This window comes from Hyperolius riggenbachi, chromosome 6 (assembly GCF_040937935.1).
Source record: "Hyperolius riggenbachi isolate aHypRig1 chromosome 6, aHypRig1.pri, whole genome shotgun sequence".
Classification (NCBI taxonomy): domain Eukaryota; kingdom Metazoa; phylum Chordata; class Amphibia; order Anura; family Hyperoliidae; genus Hyperolius; species Hyperolius riggenbachi.
Window position 1 is genome coordinate 182,194,724 of NC_090651.1, and position 23,520 is coordinate 182,218,243.

The 23,520-nt window shown below is 44.1% G+C and overlaps 1 protein-coding gene across 2 annotated transcripts in view; it reads right to left on the reverse strand.

Moving 5' to 3' along the window:
- The window catches only part of IFT56 (intraflagellar transport 56), a 1,305,114-nt gene that overhangs the window by 444,349 nt on the left and 837,245 nt on the right, over positions 1-23,520 (reverse strand). For both annotated transcript variants that reach the window (XM_068242694.1, XM_068242695.1), the window contains one exon: positions 12,260-12,323. In XM_068242694.1, the coding sequence (XP_068098795.1) occupies positions 12,260-12,323 (64 nt within the window). The remainder of the gene's footprint in view (positions 1-12,259; positions 12,324-23,520) is intronic.

Consider the following 23,520-nt stretch of genomic DNA (forward strand, 5'->3'; position numbering starts at 1 on the left):
CCCAATACAGGTTAGATAGGTAGGGGCCCTCCAGTATAGGTTAGATTAGGTAGGTGCCCCCCAGTATAGGTTAGATAGGTAGCTGCCCCCCAGTATAGGTTAGATAAGTAGCTGCCCCCAGTATAGGTTAGATTAGGTAGGTGCCCCCCAGTGTGGTTAGATTAGGTAGGTGCCCCCCAGTGTGGTTAGATTATGTAGGTGCCCCCCAGTATAGGTTAGATTAGGTAGGTGCCCCCCCCCCCCAGTGTGGGTCGATTAGGTGGGTGCCCCCCAGTAGAGGTTAGATTAGGTAGGTGCCCCCCAGTGTGGTTAGATTAGGTAGGTGTCCCCCCAGTGTGGTTAGATTAGGTAGGTGCCCCCCAGTATAGGTTAGATTAGGTAGCTGCCCCCCAGTATGGAGGGGGGGACCACAGCCGCGGGGAGGGCAGCCCAACCTCTCCCTCCCTTCCTCTCTGCGGGCCGCCCTCCGTGCTCCCCCCTCCGAGTCTGACTGCAGGGAAGGGAAGTGCTGTGTACAGAGCACAACTCACCTCCCTGGTTCCAATCGCCGGCGGTCTCCTCTTCTGTCTTCTCTTCATAGCCGCTGATACACACGCTACTTCCGGCTAAACAGGAAGCAGCATGTGTATCAGCGGCTATGAAGAGAAGAGGAGACCGGCAGCGTTTGGAACCAGGGAGGTGAGTTGCGCTCTGTACACAGCGCTTCCCTTCCAGGCCTGTGGAGTCGGAGTCGGAGTCGGGGCAATTTTGGGTGCCTGGAGTCGGAGTCGGGAAAAAATGCACCGACTCCGACTCCTAATGAGTTTAAACTGTAATTAAAATAGAAAATATGATAAAATGTTCTATTTCTCAGATAATAGTCATCATAAATAATTTCTACATACAGTAATAGCTGTGCTTAGTCCACAAAATTGAAATAAACCAATCAAAATTAGTTACTTGTGCTGCTTCAATAAAGCAGTCCCCGTATTTTTAAAGTCAGATATACACATCTGATTGTGACTGTACAGTGTATATGATGTGTACACAGGAATCTCTTATATATACTAAATAACATCTATGCTGTAAGTATAAAGCCTGATGTGTAGCCGTGTCCCTAACAGAGATGGTCAATGAGATGGAAAAAATTCTGCGTTGATTCTAATTTATGCAAATGTACGCACTCTCTTTGCTCATGAAATCAAATTTAATATGCTGTTAAAATTTGTTTGTTGATTACAAATTAAATGGTACCTGAGAAGGATGAAAAGAAAAGATTTATACATACCTGGGGCTTCTTCCAACCCCCTTCAGGCTAATCAGTCCCTCGCTGTCCACCTCCACCATCTGGATCTTCTGCTATGAGTCCTGGCAATTCAGCCAGTCAGCGCTGTACGGCTGCATGCCGCTTCCACAGCCAGGAGCGTTCTGCACCTGCGCAATAGTGCTACGCAGATTTAGTACGCTCACGGCGGGGTGTGTTCATTCACACCACGCCAGACTGACTCAAGTGCCTGGACTAATAGCAGAAGATCCGGGTGGCAGAGGAGGACAGCGAGGGACTGATTAGCCTGAAGGGGGCTGGAGGAAGCCCCAGGTACGTATAAAACTTTAATTTCATCTGTCTCAGGTTTACTTTGTTACACATACATATGCACATCCCACAGAGCTGCAAGGAATCCACTCAGAACGTTGTGCACATTGAACACAGAGGTGTTGTCTATCACCCATAAACCTGGTTCAGATTGTGCATGAAGAATGTGTAATAGAGGAAGAATCTCCTTATTCCCCTGCAGAGTACCTGCACATCACTCTTACATGTACCCACAGTTACATTGCCTAGGGCCTGATAGATGTTCTTTGTTCTGGTCTTTACCTTTTACAAGTACTCTTACCAAGGACTAGTTTTAGTCTATGACTAAAGGGAATAAATCTAGCAGTCTCCATATCCTTCTCACGTCAGTTGTCTTTTAAAATTCCTAAGCGTTGGCAGTTAAGAGACGATTTTCATGTTACATACTTTCAATCAACAAGATTGTAATATGCAAATTAGAGGAGTCGGAGTCGAGGAGTCGGAGGAATCCTAAACTGAGGAGTCGGAGGATATTTGTACCGACTCCACAGCCCTGTTCCCTTCCCTGCAGTCAGACTCAGAGGGGGGAGCACGGAGGGCGGCCCGTGGAGAGGAAGGGAGGGAGAGGTCGGGCTGCCCTCCCCGCAGCTGCAACTCCCCCCTCCATTACAGTGCCCACAACTCCTTCGGCCGCACGCCCCTAGAAACGGGCCTGGGGTCAGCCCCAGGAGTTTAGAGTTCAGGAAGAAGAATCAGGGAGCACAGGAAAATTGTCACAGACAAAACACTGTTTCCGGCCACTAAAGTGATGGTAAACTAGTTTCAAAAGCTTTAAAGGGAAGGTTCAGGGACTGTTTAAAAAAAAATAAAAATCTGCATCCACTTACCTGGGGCTTCCTCCAGCCCGTGGCAGGCAGGAGGTGCCCTCGGCGCCGCTCCGCAGGCTGCCGGTGGTCTCCGGTGGCCGACCCGACCTGGCCAGGCCGGCGGCCAGGTCGGGGTCCTTCCGCGTTCCAAAATGCGCCTCACGGCGGCGCGCTGACGTCTTTCGGACGTCCTCCGGGCTTTACTGCGCAGGCTCAGAGCTACTGAGCCTACGCAGTAAAGCCCAGAGGACGTCCGATGACATCAGCGCGCCGCCGTGAGGCGCATTTTGGAACGCGGAAGGAGCCCGACCTGGCCGCCGGCCTGGCCAGCTCGGGTCGGCCACCGGAGACCACCGGCAGCCTGCAGAGCGGCGCCGAGGGCACCTCCTGCCTGCCACGGGCTGGAGGAAGCCCCAGGTAAGTGGATGCGGATTTTTATTTTTTTTAAACAGTCCCTGAACCTTCCCTTTAACACCTGGACAGGTGCATGGCGGAGGGGGATCCATACCAAGAGTCCCACCAAAAATTACGAAGTTGACACTTTTAATCCCTAAAGGGCAGAAATCACTGTACATTCACACATTTGAGGAAAAGGGCTGCAGAGTGGTAATGTAAGGGTTATGCCCGCTTCACACGCTTCATACAGACCAAACTCTGTGTTCAATGCACCGCAAAGAGTTGTTAAAAGTTGAGAAACTCAGAACTTAAAAGTTAGTTCTCTTGCCCGCAATCTTTGTGTAGTGGTCGAAGTGTGAATATGCGCACATTGACGAGAGTGCAGGTCATAGCGGTTTTCCAGGCCCTTTGGTCGGGCTGAGGTAGCTCAATGACAGTAAAGTGATCCAGAAAACACTTGTTCTGCAGTGTGGGCCCAGTGTTGGCCTAGTAGACTTTATTGAACGATCACCTGAGCTGAGCAAAGGTTTTGCTATCCGATCGCTCGAATTTGATATGTCCACAATGCAGCAACGACCTTCTCCTCTTATGTGCACCTTCAACACACTCTCGGCTTGCAGGCAAGTCATGGCCAGGACGGCGTGACACCGTCATACCTGGGAGGTGTTATAGGCTGTGGGGACCTGGGGGGTGCAGTAGTAGTTGTAGACTCAGCCTAGGAGGATAGCGAATAGGATGGAGGAGGAGTAGGTGGAGAAGATGAATACACAGCCACGTATTCCTTGCTTGACAGCCGTTAACAGGTTGACCCAATGCGCAGTGTATGTGATATATCTGCCCTGACCGTGTTTTGCAGACCAGGTATCAATGGTCATATGGACCCTTGCCCCAACACTGTGCACCAGAGATGCCACAACTTGTCTTTCCACTTGATGGTACAGGTTGGGGATTGCCTTTTTTAAAAGTAGTTTCTGCCCGGTACCTTCCACTGAGGTGCCCCAATTGCGGTAAAATTTCTTGAAGGCCTCAGAATCCACCAGCTTGTACGGTAAAAGCTGGCTGGCTAGCAGTTTTGACAAGCCAGCTGTCAGATGCAGGGCAAGGGGGTGACTCTGAGACATTAGTTACTTCCGTTTCAAAACTTCCTTGAAAGAAAGCTGACTGTTCTGGGCAGATGAGCAAGAAGTGCTCAAGGTGAGAGGCGGTGGAGTGCAGAGTGCTTAAGAGGGTGCAAGGACAGCAGAGGTTGACGTGGCTGAAGATGCTGCTGGACCAGGAGGGGGAGGGTGGCTTTGCGTTTGTGTGCTGCTATTATTAATGTGTGCATACCATTGTTGTTTGTGTTTTGCGATCAGGTGCCTTCGCAAAACAGTTGTCCCTAGGTGGGTGTTGGTCTTCCCACGACTTAGTTTCTTTTGGCAGAGGTTGCAGGTGGCATTGCTGGTATCAGAGGTACACAAACAAAAAAAATGCCACACTGGTGAGCTTTGGAATGTCGGCATTCTGGTAGTAGCAACAGCAGGCGTTGAAGGGCGTGTTGGCTGGCTGACCCCAGGTGCTGATACATGCTTTCTGACAGTGCCACTAGCCCCTCGCGACGAGCTCCCTCTGCTAGTTTCAACAACTCGTCTCCTTCTCCTCCTCTCTGTCCCCCATCTGAACTGTCCCCCTTTTCTTCATGTCCTTTTGCTACGTGACATCCATGGACACATCATTATCATCATCTAGTGCTTCACTTGTCTCAGACACCTGCAAATAGTCACCAACAATGGGTACTACATCCTCATTATCCTCCTCATACATTACGTCCACGTGTGTACTGATGCCAGACTGAGACATATCATGTGGTGTGACATCCTCCTTATCTCCTGCATCTTCTGCCAATAAAGGTTGTGCATCACTAAATGAATCATTACATAGTTACATAGTTATTTTGGTTGAAAAAAGACATACGTCCATCGACTTCAACCAGTACAAAGTACAACTCCAGCCCGCATACCCCTGTTGATCCAGAGGAAGGCGAAAAAACCCCCACAAGGCATGGTCCAATTAGCCCCAAAAGGGAAAAATTCCTTCCTGACTCCAGATGGCAATCAGATAAAATCCCTGGATCAACATCATTAGGCATATCCTAGTAATTGTAGCCATGGATGTCTTTCAACGCAAGGAAAGCATCTAAGCCCCCTTTAAATGCAGGTATAGAGTTTGCCATAACGACTTCCTGTGGCAATGCATTCCACATCTTAATCACTCTTACTGTAAAGAACCCTTTCCTAAATAAATGGCTAAAACGTTTTTCCTCCATGCGCAGATCATGTCCTCTAGTCCTTTGAGAAGGCCTAAGGACAAAAAGCTCATCCGCCAAGCTATTATATTGCCCTCTGATGTATTTATACATGTTAATTAGATCTCCTCTAAGGCGTCTTTTCTCTAGACTAAATAATCCCAGTTTATCTAACCTTTCTTGGTAAGCGAGACCTTCCATCCCACGTATCAATTTTGTAGCTCGTCTCTGCACCTGCTCTAAAACTGCAATATCTTTTTTGTAATGTGGTGCCCAGAACTGAATTCCATATTCCAGATGTGGCCTTACTAGAGAGTTAAACAGGGGCAATATTATTCTAGCATCTCGAGTTTTTATTTCCCTTTTAATGTATGCCAAAATTTTGTTCGCTTTAGCTGCAGCGGCTTGGCATTGAGTACGATTATTTAACTTGTTGTCGATGAGTACTCCTAAGTCCTTCTCCAAGTTTGATGTTCCCAACTGTATCCCATTTATTTTGTATGGTGCTAGACCATTGGTATGACCAAAATGCATGACTTTACATTTGTCAACATTGAATTTCATCTGCCATGTATGTGCCCATATAGCCATCCTATCCAGATCCTGTTGCAATATGACACTATCTTCCTGAGAGTTGATGATTCTGCACAATTTTGTATCATCTGCAAAAATAGCAACATTGCTCACTACTGCATCTACTAGGTCATTAATAAATAAATTGAAGAGCACTGGACCCAGTACAGACCCCTGTGGGACCCCACTGCTAACAGTCTCCCATTTTGAGTACGATCCATTGACCACAACTCTTTGTTTTCTGTCCATTAGCCAGTTCCCTATCTATGCACACAAACTCTTCCCCAGTCCTTGCATCCTCAACTTTTGCACCAGACTTCTGTGGGGAACAGTGTCGAAGGCCTTTGCAAAGTCCAAGTATATCACATCTACAGCATTCCCAATATCCATATTAGCATTCACTACCTCATAAAAGCTGAGCATGTTAGTCAAACAGGACCTGTCTTTAGTAAACCCATGTTGATGCTGAGAAATAAGATTATTTTCTACTATGAAGTCATGTATAGTATCTCTTAGTAAACCCTCAAATAGTTTGCATACAACTGATGTTAAGCTTACAGGTCTATAATTTCCTGGATCAGATTTTTTGCCCTTCTTAAATAATGGGAAAACTTGGGCTGTACGCCAATCCACTGGGACTCTGCTAGTTGCAAGAGAGTCACAAAAGATAAGATAAAGGGGCTTAGCTATAACTGAACTTAATTCTCTTAGGACCCGAGGATGCATGCCATCCGGGCCAGGTGCCTTGTCTATTTTTAATTTATTTAGTCTTGTCTTTACTTCTTCCTGCGTTAAGTATTTATTTTACAGTTAGAAGATTGAGACTCTTCTGCCTGTAATTTGCAACAGTGCTGTTTCCTTTGTGAAGACAGAAGCAAAGAAAGCATTTAATAACTCTGCCTTACCTTGGTCATCCACCATTGAGTTCCCACCCTCATCCTTTAGGATTCCTATACAGTCAACCTTTCTTTTTTTAGAGTTGATGTACTTGTAAAACTTTTTTGGGTTAGATTTGATATCCCTAGCGATTTGATTTTCAGCTTCAATCTTTGCCAGCCTAATTTCTTTTTTTTACAATTTTTATTGCACTCCTTATAATTGCTTAGTGCAGCCTCAGTCCCCTCCTGTTTTAGGACCTTATAGGCATTCTTTTTCCTCTTCATTTTATCCCTAACCTTTCTATTCATCCATAGAGGCCTTTTTTTATTCCTAGACATTTTGTTTCCATATGGGATATACATACTACAATATTGATTGAGAATACGTTTAAAAGCTTGCCATTTCCCTTCAGTGTCCTTCCCTTGTAGTACATTATCCCAGTTCACCAAACTTAGTGCCTGCCTAATTTGATTGAACTTTGCTTTTCTAAAATTCATAGTTTTAGTGGTCCCGCTGCCCCGTGGCCTATCAGTCCCCAGATCAAACGTTATCATGTTGTGATCACTATTTCCAAAATGTTCTTGAACCTGCACATTTGATACATTATCTGGTCTATTAGAAATGATCAGATCCAGTAACGCATTCCCCCTAGTTGGTTCCGTTACCATTTGAGTCAAGTAATTGTCCTGTAGTGCTGCCAGAAATCTGCTGCTTTTACCAGAATGGGTAGCCTCAATACCCCAGTCAATGTCTGGAAAGTTGAAGTCGCCCATAATTATGACCTCATTTTTACTTGCAGCTTTTTCAATCTGCTGTAGTAATCGCAGTTCTGCAGCTTCATTAATAAGAGGTGGTCTGTAGCATACCCCAATAAGCAATTGGCAACTTTTATTTCCACCATGAATATTTACCCAAACGGACTCCACATCTTCGCAATCTTCCTCCATCTCATCGTTGAGGACAGCTGTAAAAGAATTCTTAACAAAGAGACAAACCCCACCATCTTTTTTCCCTGTTCTATCCCTCCTAAACACATTGTATCCTTTTAAATTAGCTATCCAGTCATGGCTTTCATCCATCCATGTCTCGGTTATTCCCACAATGTCATAGCCTTTGTCATTCAGAATGAACTCTAGTTCGTCTATTTTATTTGCAAGGCTCCGAGCATTGGTTACCATGCACTTTATATTTTTACCAACACATTTACCAATTTTGTTTACACGAAATGGGCTACTTGAAGTTTTACCAACCTCCTTAATCTTTACACTGTCCCCACCCCCCTCTCCACCCCCCATAATGTTAGGCTCCCACTGTCTTTTTACCTTATCTTGACTACATATTGAGACTTTATCCTCCCGCCTCCCCCCAGATCCTAGTTTAAAATCTCCTCCAACCGTTTAGCCATCTTCTCCCCCAATGCAGCTGCACCCTCCCCATTAAGGTGCAGCCCATCCCTGCTGTAAAACCTGTAGCCGACTGCAAAGTCTGCCCAGTTCTCCAGGAACCCAAACCCTTCCTTCCTACACCAATTTCTCAGCCACTTATTTAACTCCTTAAGCTCCCTCTGTCTCTCAGATGTAGCGCGTGGCACTGGCAGTATTTCAGAGAACACCACCTTGGAGGTCCTTGCTTTAAGTTTATCTCCAAGTACCTGAAAATCATTTTTGAGGACCTTCCATCTCCCACTAACTTTGTCATTGGTGCCAATGTGTACCATGACAGCTGGGTCTTCCCCAGCCCCACCCAATAATCTGTCAATTCTTTCTGCTACATGCCGAACCCGAGCACCCGGGAGGCAACAGACTGTACGGCATTCACGGTTTCTTCGACAGATTACCCTATCTGTGCGCCTAATAATTGAATCCCCTACCACCAGTACCTGTCTAGCTTTAGGTGCACTCCTATTCCCTTTCTCGTTACAGCAGTCTGCCCCTTGGTTGCTAAGGAGCACATCCTGCTGCAGCATTGCTACTCCTGAATCATCCTCCCCAATATTACGCAAACAAGCATACTTATTAGTGAGGGACAACTCAGGACTAGCCTCCCTGCCACTTATGTGTGAATAATTCCTCTGATGTATCAAGTGGAGCAGCTGAGGTGCTAATGGTGGTGGTAAGTTGTTGTGGATTGCCCGCAGCAGAGCAGGAGGAGGATGGTGCGTCGAGGAGGTTCTGTGTGGAAGCTGTAGAAGATGGGGTACGCCATGTAATCCAGTCAACTACGTCCTCTGAATTTTGGGGGTTCAGGGTATGTGCCCTCTGAACACTGTGCATTCTTCCAGGGCTGCAGGAAATCACAGCAGCACGACCTCGAGGACACTTGGGTGGCCTGCGTCTGCCTGTCATGTTTTTTTATTTGGGGTACTGTGCCTGCAACAAGTGAAAAGTAATGCAGTAGAGGTGCTACTATGCCTGCAACTGAATGTGGCAACAACAATAGCAATAGTGCACACAGCTTTGGTGATCAGTGGGCTGTGTAGTGTCACACACCGAGATACGCAACAGTTCAAGCACAATACAGTGATAATAACATATGCCCTGGAGCAGTAGTTAAGCAGTAAAACTGTGATTGTGTGTTATGTGGCACAGAATTCAATATCGCTAGAAGTGGGCACAGATGTGGGTCAGTGCCAGTGGGCTCTGTCTGGGGATTATCAGACAAACACTGAGAGAATATGCAACAAGTGAGGTCAAACACAATACTGTGATAATAACAGATGCCCTGGAGCACAGTAGTGGAAAAAATGTGCTTGAGCTTTTATGTGGCACACAATTCAATCGATATTAATGTAAGTGGGCACATGTAACCTTAAAGGAATTGTCAGGCAAAAAAAAAAATGAGTTTCACTTACCTGGGGCTTCTACCAGCCCCATGCAGCCATCCTGTGTCCTCGTAGTCACTCACTAGTTTCGTTTTTGCTGGCAGGCCGCATTGCTTACATTTTTTAGCATTCCCACAGGTGCAGGAACATTAACGCATACATGTTTTAACGTTAGCTGTGTAACGCTAACAAATTTTAGCTTTAGCGTTGCAACGTGAAAATTTCTTAGCGTTGCATCACTAACGCTAAAAAATGTATGCGTTAATGTTCCTGCACCAGCGGGAATGCTAAAAAATGTAAACAATGCGGCCTGCCAGTCGGCAAAAATGAAGCTAGTTGGCGGCGGGGGACTGGAGCAGCAGTGAGTGACTACGAGGGCACAGGATGGCTGCATGGGGCTGGTAGAAGCCCCAGGTAAGTGAAACTCATTTTTTTTTTGCCTGACAATTCCTTTAAGGTTACATGTGCCCACTTACATTAATATTGATTGAATTGGTTATGTGTGTGTGTGTGTATGTGGTGTGTGTGTGTGTGTGTGTGTGTGTGTGGGAGGGGGGGGGGTAAAGATTAGTTGCCCACTGGAGGGGGGGGGGGGGAGTTAAGGGTTAGGCACCACCAGTGGTGGGGATAAGGGCTAGGCATCATCAACAAACATAAAAATAGCAGCCACAGATAGTGGCTACAAATTTTAGCCACTATAGTGGCTATACATAAAAAATAGCAGCTACAAATAGCAGCTACAAATTGTAGCCACTATTATAGCGGGTGCCAGTTTAATACTTTGTTTGCCAAGATTTCTGTACAGCTGCTAAAATCAATAGAGTGGGATAGCTGCACCCTTTAAAACTTGCAGTGTTTTCAAATGATTCTACTCCAGTGGCATATTATGAGCATGCTCTTAGGAAAACCTTTTTTTTTTGTTAAATCCCTGAATATAAATATACCTGATTCATGTTCAAAATGTCATAATAATTCCTCCAAACACAAATAAACTGACAGGTATTCTGTTTCTGGAAGACCAGATGGTGGCTGGTGATGTGGTGCAAAGTCAGTGGAGTAGCAATAGGGGGTGCAGAGTTGGCGACCGCATCGAGGCCCTTGGGCCAGATGGGCACTGAGGGGCCCACCCTCAACTACAGTATCAGCTCTTTATTGATCCTGTGCTGGTAATAATCACTTCTATAGATGCTGTGAATAGTAGTAATCATTAATAAACTGTTCCCCATCTTCATCTTTCACCTCTGACACTGTCGCTGTCCTTGATTGGTTTTGGTGTATCATATGAATTGTTATGTATAGAGTGCTTGCTGGGCCACCTTGCACTGGGGCCCACAGCTTCTTAGTTATGCCACTGTACAAAGTATTGCCAACTGTGGGCTTACTATTTGTTGACGTGGCCAAACAACGCCCACATTTTTAATGCATAAATCCAAAAAGAAATCCTAATATATATGATATTCTGTAAATCATAAAAATAATTGATACTTATAATGTAACCCCAACACAACTTGTTTTACTTTGAACTATATTAGCAGCATAGAAAAAAAAATTGGTATACAATAAGTAAATGAGAGGAATATGGAGGTTGCCATCTTTATTACCTTATAAACAGTGCAGGTTGCCTGACCTCTGTGCTGATGCTCTTTCTCTAATACTTTAAGTCACTGGCTCAAAATGGGCATGCAGATAAGATGTTTTGACTCTAGTCTGACTCCAGTGACTGCATGCTTGTTGCAGGTGTGTGACTCAATAACGAATACCAAAAGCTCAGCATGATAGCCAGGCAACTGGCAATATTTGTAAGGAAATGAAAATGGCAACCTCCATATTTCTCACAGTGAATTGTATATGGAGGCTGCAATCTTTATTTATTCTTAAACAATACCAGTTGCCTGGCAGTACTACTTATCATTCTGTAGTGTCTGGATCACACACCTGAAACAAGCATGCAGCTAATATTTTCGGACCTGTATACTTTTTCAGAGTCAATAGCTAAAATTATTAGAGGCAGATTATCAGCAGACAATTAGCAGTCTTAAGCCTTACAAAATTGCTCTTTTTATTTAACATTTATGTTCTGCACTATCGCCATAGCTAAAACACCACATCCCCGCGGCAGAACGCTGTAATTAAACCCCCCAAATCCCCTGGGCAAAATGCGGGGATCGCTTCCTGGTAGAGGCAGAGCTTAGGGCTGTAGCTCTGCCTCTACTCGCATCAATCCCCGCTAATCCCCGCCTCTCCCCGCCCCTCTCAGTCTACTTTCACTGAGAGGGGCGGGGGAAAGGCGGAGATCAGCGGGGATTGATGCTAATGGAGGCAGAGCTACAGCGCTAAGCTCTGCCTCTACCAGGAAGCCTCCCTGTGCAGCAAAATCCACGACTTTGAAAGTCGTGGACTTTTGCTCTGGATTTCAGGGGGTTTAAATACAGCATTCTGCCGTGGGGATGCAGCGTTTTAGCTATGGTGCAGAAGATATATGTTAAATAAAAAGAGCAATTTTATAAGGCTTTAAACCCTCTTTAAAATTATTATGTGTTGTATAAACTACAAAATGGTACCGCTGTCCTCTTGCTTCTATGTTCTGACTGTAGTAAAAGTATTATACTGTTATGTACATATGCTCTACTTTTATATGACTGTATAGTTAATAATATCAGGTCCGACTTAGCTTGTTAAGCTTGACCTAAGTTGACTGCATGGTTTTGTGCTTTGTTCCTTTAATGTGATGTACTCGATCTCTTTGACTTTTAATGTGTTATTACATGTCAGCCTCCATGTCCCTCTCACTTCAGGTTCCTTTTTAAAAAAAAAGAAATTCAGAAACACGAAAACACTATACAATTTATAAAGAAGTTTTTTAAAACATATAAAACTTTTGGACTTACCACATTCACTTGCTGAGCCACCAACAAGCTGAAAGAACTGCTGAGCAATTTTAAGATGATCTCTCTAGATAATAAATAGTAAATAAATTAATTAAAATTGGTAGAAATGTGACATTTCTTAATGAAAAAAAAATACACGTATGCCCTTGGTTTTGTGTGACACAACAGAACGCCACAGTATAAATTACAAAGTAATGCAATACAATCCTTCAGTGAAACAACTCTAAAACATGCATAACAATAATAAAATGTGAGTGAATAGAAATCTTCTTTGGCGGGTATTTGACCAACCCAACATTCTATTTGCCAAGGTCAAATCTGTTTATTGATGATTAAGTCTCTAATGCCACTCAGGTTGGAGTGAGCTCTGAGGTGTCCTTCAGTTTGCTGAATATAAAAATCATCTTATTGTTGTCCCTGATCACTTAATACTCCTCCAGAACCAAACTAATCCAACATGCATATAGACTGTTTCGGATTGGTTGATCCTCATCAGTGCATGGTTTGGATTAATATGGCTCTATGGGGAAGGACTTGAAACAGATTACCCAGCAAGCTCATGGTGAACCAGAACAAACCATGAGCTTGCTGGGCAATCTGTAACTCTGGGTGTTTCAAGACCTACCCCATAGAGCAGCGTTGGCGAACCTATGGCATGTGTGCCAGACCCGGCACGCGTAGCCGAATCTGCTGGCACGCCAACGCTGCTGCGCTATCAACTGCATGAACTGGCTGCAGCGTCTACTAGACGCCGCGGCAGTTCATAGCCCGCAGCCCCGCTCCAGCCCGCAGTCTCCCGGGAGGCAGAGCAGGGCTATGGGAAGATGGCGTCCGAAGCCCTGTACTGAAGACTATTTGTGTCTCCAGTACAGGGCTTCGGGCGCCATCTTCCCGTAGTCCTGCTATTGCATTCAGCGCGAGCGCGGGAGATATGCAGGAGGATCGGCCGGGGGAGCTGCGTGCCAGAGGCCGGCTGGGAGAGGAGACTTCTGTCTGGTGAGTACATTCCTTTTTTTGCAGGTGAAATGTTGCCCACTGTGTTTATTTTGTGGTGAAATGTGGCCCATTGCGTTTATTTTCTGGTGAAATGTTGCCCACATTGCATTATTTTCTGCTGAAATGTGGCCCACTGCGTTTATTTTCTGGTGAAATGTGGCCCACTGCATTTATTTTCTGTTGAAATGTTGCCCACATTGCGTTATTTTCTGGTGAAATGTGGCCCACATTGCATTATTTTCTGCTGAAATGTGGCCCACATTGCATTATTTTCTGCTGAAATGTGGCCCACTGCATTTATTTTCTCCTGAAATGTAGCCCACTGCGTTTATTTTCTGCTGAAATGTGGCCCACTGCGTTTATTTTCTCCTGAAATGTGGCCCACTGCGTTTATTTTCTGCTGAAATGTTGCCCACATTGCATTATTTTCTGCTGAAATGTGGCCCACATTGCATTATTTTCTGCTGAAATGTGGCCAACTGCATTTATTTTCTGCTGAAATGTGGCCCACTGCGTTTATTTTCTGCTGAAATGTGGCCCACTGCGTTTATTTTTTGCTGAAACGTGGCTCACATTGCGTTATTTTCTGCTGAAATGTGGCCCACTGCGTTTATTTTCTGCTGAAATGCTGCCCACTGCGTTTATTTTCTGCTGAAATGTTGCCCACTGCTTATTTTCTGCTAAAATTTTGCCCAGTGCATTATTTTCTGCTGAAATGTTGCCCACATTGCGTGCTTTTCTGCTGAAATGTTACCAACATTGCGTTATTTTCTGCTGAAATGTTGCCCACATTGCGTTTATTTTCTGGTGTCTGGGGTAACTGTTGCTGCATTTATTATTTAATGGTCATAGTTGGCTATATTCCAGAATGACCATCCTTTTAAAGATAACATTATACTCTATAAACGATATATTGATGACCTATTCTTCATTTGGAAGGGCGACACCACACTCATCCCCTCCTTCATAACATTCCTCATTAGCAATAAAGCCGGCCTCCATTTCACTTCCCAACATCACCCCACCTCCATCGATTTTCTTGACTTAACCATCTTTATAGAACATGACAAAATCAAAACAAGAAACTTTTTTAAAACCGTAGATGCCAATAATTTCATACTTTGTAACAGCTTTCATCATCGCCCCTGGACCCAGAATACTCCCTACAATCAGTTTCAACGTATCTTCAGGAATTGCACGGACCCACACGATTACAATATACAATCCGACATCCTAACTAAGAAATTTGATAGAAAATATCCTAAAAAACATATTTGCGATGCCAGACACAAAGCCAAAATACCGCCCCCCACCACCCAGAACATACCCAGCACCGATGTCCCCAATAACCCCCAACCTAGATTCATAACCAGATATTGCAAAGAACATCAAGGCATAAAATCTATATTACAAAAACGCTGGGAAATTCTCCTCCACGATCCATACCTTAAACCAATATTACCCACCCGTCCCCTCATCACATACAGACGAGCCCCAAACCTTCGTAACCTTTTAGCTCCCAGAAAACTATGTTGTAATAAAACTAACCATACACCTGTTTCCAATCCACCGATGCCGGGCTCATGGTCCTGCAGCCAGACACGTTGCGCAGCAAACCCTCAGGACGCTGGTTCCTGAGGGTCTCACCGAAGTTTTAGAAAAAAATCTATTGAATTATTACTATCTCAATAACGCAGAGAGGATGTGATGTGGCGAGTGCACTCTACAAAAAAGCCGTGAACCATATACAATAATGATGGTGCAACATCCAGAATCAATAGAAAGTCCATTCAGTAATATCAAGAGAAGTAAAGCATCCCAGGAGCAGCTCATCCAATATAAAACTTGAACCTTTAATTTGCTTCCTTGTAAAAAACACAATGGTAACACACGGCTAAAAATACAAAAATATAAGATACTTAACAGGCTATTGCAGATGGATAGAGGTGCAGAGGTCTAGTCGACGGCCGTTTCGCCCCACAATGAGGGCTTTCTGGAGACCGAACACCCCAAAGTAGTGGAGAGTGAGGCTATATAGCACGGATACCTCCCCCCACAGCTGGGCGCGGCAATGCAATCCGCCCACCCATACAAACACCAGCCAATAGTATGTGCTGCACAGTTCAGGTGTAACCACACTCACGTGTCGTAATCCGCCGATCATAGGGCTTCCAATCAGGGGACTGGTAGGGCAGGTGCACGCAGCAATACCGCCGGTCTGCGTCACTCTGATCATGACGCCTTCCGGCCGGGCCGCGACTCCACGCACCTCCGGTTCCATCTGTAGTGGAATGCAGCCGCGTTCCACCACGCCTCCCCGTGCCCTCACGTATGCCGCCGCGTCTCAAAGTACGCACATTGGCATACGGCGCGCCGCTCCACGTAAAGACGTCAGCCAATGCGTCCAGCAGGACGCATAAAAATTACGTGTCCCGAATCTATGGATTACAGCACCACCTAGAGGCTAAAAAACATATTAACAATGGGCAGTAAAGGGGGTCATATCCATGCGTCAGCCTCATCCTCCACAGCAGGACATACTGACAAAAATGCCTAACACAAATGGCGTACATAAAAACAGTAACAATAATCCAATGAGCCCAATGCAAATAACATGCATGAGATATACCAAATATAAATCAACACTATAACCTAAGAATTCATTGCTGTGGAAATAAGTACCAACTATATTCATGAGTCCTAAACACACCATTATGTGCCCATAATCCCAAGGAGGCCCCCAAGGGGGCATTATAGACTACGTATAAAGATAATATGTTCCAAAAAAGAAGGAATAACAAAGATGTAAACAAAGGTCCCCTGAAAAAAAGGGAGGCCTCCTCTGGGATACCGGACCACTCATATGGATACATACACATGTAAAGAAGCAGCACTTAGGTGAACACAAGCCATATATATATTATTATTACTTGAGGGTGTCTCAATATGTGACCCACCTCAGGGAGACCAATCTCCCTGGGAAACTGTCACCAATTGTCATGGACTACCCCCTCACATATCACAATACTACATCAGTATTGACCAAGGTAAGACTATAATAAACAGCAGACTCAACAAATGGCCAGAAGGTGGAGCCCATCACTTGGGTCCCACCATCAGTCAAGATCATTGTACTGCATTGGCAGACATTTCATACCAAAAGAAAAGAAAGGCCCAATGGATGGATCAGAAAGGTTACAATAATGTACAATAATATACATAACTATTCATCAGGTCGCCTCAAAAAGAGACACCACTGTGGGGGGAACCCCCACGGGTTCTTAGTTATCACTGTGCCACCTGTTACAAAAAGATAGCCATTTCTAATTTATCGTTGAAGCCCATAGGGCCCTCTGTTTGTAACCTCATTATCCACTTACTCTCAATCTGTAACAGTAACCTATCCTGTCCATACCCCCCCTAGGATTCGCTACCACTTTATCTACACTAAAGAACCTCAGGCAATCTGCATCAGCATTATGTTTCTCCCTGACATGGTCAATCAACCTCTTTGCTCCCCTCCCATTCCTAATGGATTTGTAGTGCTTCGAGAACCTTTCCTTCATGGCCCTCGTTGTTTTCCCTATGTAAATTAAATTACATGGGCAACATATTGCATACACAACCATTTCAGTTGTACAGTTGAAAAAATGTCGACTTTTGTACCATCTATTCATATGCATGAAACCTCTTCCCCTCCTCACATATCTACAATAAATGCATTTAGTATAGGGATGTGTGCCCACAACCCTAGATTGATTTAACCAGGTTCTTCTTTGTGGGGACTTGAACTCGCTCTGAACGAGTTTGTCCCGTAAGTTTCTACACCTCGTAAAAGATATGCAGGGGGGTTCCACACATTTCTCTCTCAACATAGGGTCAGTCTGTAAGAGGCCCCAGTTCTTTCTAATGGAGTCTACAATAATATTTCCCATTGGTGAGTGAGAAAAGTGCATAAAAAAGCCATTCCTCTTCTTTTTCCGGCCAGTTTGCAAGAGAACCGATCTATCTACCCTATGTACCCGATTGATGGCAGATCTTAGTACTTTTTCCTCATAACCTCTCTGAGCGAACCTATCCTTGACCTCAGTTATCTGTTTTATGCCTTCCAATGGGTTTGAGTCATTTCGCTTCATTCGCACCATCTTACTATACGGTAGACTATCTTTTAGTTTTTTAGGATGAAAGCTTTCACCATGCAGGACCATATCAGAAGCTGTGCTTTTTTCTGAAAGTCTTCGTAGTTATTTGATTGTTCACAATTTCAATTTTTAGATCCAGAAATTCCAAGCTATTACCCCCCCCCCCCCCCCCCCCCAGGTTGAAGTGAGGTGGAGATTGATATTATTTTGGTTTAGGGTGAATATCCAGTCCTCAAACTCATTCCGTTTCCCCGCCCATATTATCAAGATGTCGTCAATGTATCTGGCCCAGAGGCGGACCCGAGCGGAAACTCCTCCCCTCCCGGAAAAACCTGATCCAACTCCCAGCGCCCCATAAAGAGGTTGGCATAGGTGGGGGCCACCGGGGTCCCCATCGCAGTGCCAACCTCCTGATGGTACCACCGGCCGTCGAAGAGGAAGGAGTTACCGGTCAGGACCGCCCCCAGGCCAGCCAGGACAAACTCATTTTCTTCTGGTTTCTCCCCCAACAGGGGCAGAAACGACCGTACAGCCTCGAAACCATCTTTGTGGTGTATCCTGCTGTATAGGGAGGTAACATCCACACTAGCCAGCTGGCAATCTTCCTCCCATTCCACTTCTTGGAGCCTGAGAATTACTTGCGTTGAATCAAGGACAAAAGATGGCAGGGCTTCCACTAGCGGCCTTAATTTATAATCCAGGAATTGTGATAGCCTTTCAAACACTGAACCCATGGCCGAACAGATCGGGCGGCCCGGGGGGCAAGATAGATTCTTGTGTACTTTCGGTATACAATACCATATTGGTCTTCTGGGATTTGACGGAATCAATTTATTGGCAGAGTTCCAACTCATCACACCTTTCTGCACTGCATCTCTCAGAATGGTTTTTAATTCACAAAGATACTTCTCAGTTGGGTCACTTTTGAGTTTACTATATGTTGTGCCATCTTCCAATTGGTTCATGCATTCCCTTGTATACATGGATATCGGCCAGAGGACAATATTGCCCCCTTTATCCGAAGGCTTTATTACTACCTCCTTCTGCCCCTTCAACCATTTAAGTGACCTCTTCTCCTCCTCAGTGAGGTTTGGTTGTGCTTTAGGGTAAACTAGTGCCCTAACCTCCTGTTTCACTCTGTTATAGAAAATTTCTAATGCAGAACCTGGAGACAACTGGGGGTTAAACCTGGATTTCGGTCCAATATGAAGTGGAACCTCTAACCCTTTTTGGGACCACACCTCCTTTTCCAGTCCTTCAATTTCACACAGATCTCTGATCCAGCCTTGTTCTTCAGTGAAAAAATCTTCACTCAAAATCATAGGGATAGCAATCCTTTCAGGGGGTACTGGATCTTTGTATAGGCCTAATTTCTTCTGAGACTCAAAATGTCTATAACACGCCATCTTGCGCTCATTTTTAAACCATTCAATTTCAAATTCCACTTCGTCAAATTCTACACTAGGACAAAAATTCAGACCCTTCTTAAGGAGTGAGATGCATGATTCGTTTAACTGTAATTCAGATAAATTGATGATATCTAGATTCTGTTGTTGTGACGTCTCTGCGACCGTCTCACCTCCTTCTGATCCCATGTAATTTGGTTCTTTTTCAAAATGCCTTTGCCCCTTCCTCTGCCTGTTTGGCCTTCTGCGCCTCCTACTGCACCTTGTGGATTTCCGTCCCCCAAAGCGGTGTCCTCATCAGAACCTGACCTGTCATCCGGGCTGGTAGTAGGACTGCCACACCAGACAGATTGGGGGGAGCTATCCCCCGACTCGGGGCTGGGCTTCTTTGGATACTTTTTGGGGTTCTCTGGATCATTGGGTTTTTTTGGATTTCTAGGGTTGCCCCCAGGGTTGCCCCTGGGTGGGTGTCTCGGTGGCACCCTTGGTGCGTGGAGTTGCGGCCCGGCCGGAAGGCGTCATGATCAGAGTGACGCAGACCGGCGGTATTGCTGCGTGCACCCGCCCTACCAGTCCCCTGATTGGAAGCCCTACGATCGGCGGATTACGAGAGGTGAGTGTGGTTACACCTGAACTGTGCAGCACATACTATTGGCTGGTGTTTGCATGGGTGGGCGGATTGCATTGCCGCGCCCAGCTGTGGGGGGAGGTATCCGTGCTATATAGCCTCACTCTCCACTACTTTGGGGTGTTCGGTCTCGAGAAAGCCCTCATTGTGGGGCGAAACGGCCGTCGACTACACCTCCGCACCTCTATCCATCTGCAATGGTCTGTTAAGTATCTTATATTTTTGTATTTTTAGCCGTGTGTTACCATTGTGTTTTTACAAGGAAGCAAATTAAAGGTTCAAGTTTTATATTGGATGAGCTGCTCCTGGGATGCTTTACTTCTCTTACTTCTCTTGATATTACTGAATTATTACTATCCACATTCCGTTAAGACTTTTTAACTAGTCCTCTCTCTTAATTTTTCCTATATTTTATATTTACATTTTTATAATTTTTATATGATGTTATATGATATGCACTGTATATAATTTGTTCATATAATTGGTTTTATACTAAATTATCAGTCCAAACAGCTGTTGACAGTCAACAACTCCCTTATTTCCCAAACCCTCCACCCCTCCTCTCCTCCCCCTTTTTGTCCCCCCCCTTCCCCCTAAAATCCCCTTCCTTCCCGCACCCCCCATTTTTCTTCTTCTTTTTAGGTATTCTTTCCTAATGTAGGTAACTATTCATTTTTATATATGTATCAATAAATTTTATATCTTTCTATATTTTTTATCTTATATATAATTTTTATTGGATATTTATTGGATGATCTATGCAAATGTTGTTGTTGTGTATATTTCTACATTAGGCAATGAAGCCCCGACCTTAGTACTATAATACCAGATCTGGTCATGCTTACCACTGAGGTTACCATTCCTCAGTTAAGAATTTTCAAACACAATTCCCTTTTTTTTCCCCCTCCCCCGCCCAGCATTACATCACTGGTTACATCACTGGCCTGTCCACACTGTCCACATGGCAGTCCCTGATTGGTCCACACTCACCCAACACCTATTTAAGCTGCTATAGCTTGCTCTTTCATTACAGAGGCGCTTAACTTGAATCCTTGTGCAGATTGGTAAGTTCCTTTGCTACATCTTTTGGAATCTTGACTTTGTATAATTATGCTTTACACATCCTTAGAGTGATACCAGCAAAACCTTTATTACCTTTAGTTTAGTCACTCCAGGACAAATACCTGATACTGAATACACTATTATTTATTACTAAACACCTACTACTTCAATCCATATGCAGCACATAGATGTTGCATTAGATCAGTCAAAACAATCGCTCATTTACTGCAACTTCTCTGCATTGCCATGTTTGGCTAAGGGTTGTTCCGAGATACATTTGTTCTGAGATTTGTTTTATTATTGACATACTGAATATACAAAATCCATAGTTTTGCATTTGAACTCAATTTATTGAGTTAATTGAGGGAACCATATGCATTGCCATGTTGGGCTATGTATATGTGTTTTTCAAGATACATTTATTCTGAAATTAAATCATGGGCTTACCTTATATATTTAATCCATAGTTTTGCATTTGAACTCAATTTATTATATTGAAATCACTATTTTTGAATATTATATAATAACACATTTATGATTGTACGAGTGTATTCATACTTTGGTCTCTGGCATTTTCAGTTTGATACTCCTCCCTATATTGCCTGATGAAGCGGGGTTGAACCTGCGAAACGCGTTGCATTTCTTTTTGGAGTTCCTAATAGATGTGATTGACTGTCTAAATCGCAGTCGTTGTCGTGTCTGCTTGAGGGAGGTAAGACCACCACTTCCTCCTTCAATTTTGCCATTTAAATTGGTTTTTAAGCTCATTTAATCTAATCTTATACTTTTGGCACCTCTTTTCATTGTATACAAAGTTGGGGTGGAGGAGGGGGAGGGGAGGAGGGGAAGTGAGTGAAGCTGGGGTGGAGTCCTCAAAACTGTGTGCTCGGTGTATATTCGACCCCACAAGTGGGGCTTGCACTCTTTTGCAGGTAGGCACTAGTCTGTTTTTAAGTAGCGCTGCTCATTTCCTTGCTATGTCTTCAAAACTTAAAGACTACACCACAACGTGTTAGCACATTCTAACCAATGCAAAAAAACGCAATATCGGTTGAAGGTTTTTTTTTTTTTTAGTCCTTACCTGCTTCCTCTCACCTCTCTCTTTGTGCCTGTGTTGTAACGCCTGTTTTTAACGCCTATGCCACTTGTGTCGAAGCCACTTAGTGAGCAAGCCACAGACTGAGCAAGCTCAGTACTGAGTCCTGAAGCTGACCAAATACCTCCTGTTACAGCTAATCCCTCCCCCTAGCTAATTACCTGCCTGCTGCAAGCACACTAGAGAAAAAAAATGTACTTTTAAAAACTAACACTTGCTGCTAGATATCTGATGAACCGCAATGCACAAGCTTCCACCTCTCCACTTTGTAAGAAGGTCTTTTTTAAAGACCTATAGGCCACACAATGGTCAGATTTCAAGTTTGCGCGACCCCCTCCCCCCCGACAGGGTTTTCTCCTCGTCTGGGAGGACTGGGCTGCCCAAACAGGTGTCCCTTAGACACCACCCAATTACTATTACTTGGTTTCATTGTATTTGTTTGGTTCCCTATTGGCAGTGCATCCCTTAAAGACCATAAACGACAGTTCTCAGGTCTTTTTTTTTTCATTCAAAGCTCCCTTCCATTAACAACACCATAAATGGACGACCTGATTATTACATCATATAATGTTAATGGTATCAACAACCCCACTAAAAGATCCCAACTTTTAGACTTCTTACATAAAGAAAAATCCCAAATTATCCTCCTACAAGCAGTAAAGTGTTGTACCGTGTTAGCCATGAGTAAAAAGATATTCCCTGAACCTCCCCTCCTAGCGTTCCGACAGCCACCCAATCTTAAGCAGATGATAGTGAGGAGTGCCTTAAATAGGCAAGAACAGAATGGAACATTCCCCTGCCGAGGGAAAAAGTGTGGGACCTGTAAACACATCCATTCCACTGACAGGATACTAATACCAGGTACACAACAGGAATACAAAGTACAAGGCACCTTTTCCTGCGACTCATCTAATGTGGTATACGTGATCATGTGTGCAAAATGCCCCAAAGGAATTTATGTGGGAGAAACAAGTCAACCACTGCGTGATCGCATGACACACCACAGATCCACTATTAACAGCAGGAAAAAGGATATTGCAAAATATACTGATCTCCCAATACCAACACACTTTTGTTTACCTGGACACAGTTTAAGCGATTTTCGCGTCACTGTATTAATGGGTGGCTTCAAATCGGGAAACATGAGACTAACACAAGAAACTAAGTTTATACATTGGTTCAAAACTGTAGAAGATGGTTTAAACAAGGACTCTAACTTCTTGTGCTGGTACGATGGGTTTTAAATGCCACAATTCTTTTAATTTAAATTTTTCTATCTTTTCATTCATTTATGTGCCATATGCTGTGTAAGATGGAATTCACTGTCACTATTCATTTTATTTGCTTTCAGGTGCTGGCTTTAAATGCCACAATTCTCTTAAGCTTAGAATTAATGGTGCATGTAACCAGGCCAGTTACCATTTGAATTCGGAATTTACGATGTCTCTTCATCACTAGAGTCTGCTTTATGTCATGTTGAGGATTCTATTGATCTTATCAATTTAGATAGGATGCCTGGGAAAGCCTCCTCAGTAACAGTTAAGGCATCTAATTACATTTATGTTTGCTAAAGAATGTTTCTCCTCTGTATGTCAGTGTATATAAGCTGTGTTTTTTAGTTTTGGTCAGGAACCAGTCCGATGAAGGTTTTTTATAAGTCGAAAGCTCACTGTTTATCCATCTCTAAGTTAGCCAATAAATGGTATCATCCTGATTCAATCCTCCTACAAGAAACACACTTCAAATTCAATCACATTCCCAAAATCCCCTCTAAACAATATACCACTTGGTTTCATAGTACGCATCCCTCCACAAACGCTAGAGGAGTATCAATCGGCCTTCACAGAACTCTTCCTTTTATTGTTAAAAAACAACTGATAGATGAAGATGGCAGATTCATATTTTTGCACAGAGCTTTATGGCAATCTTTA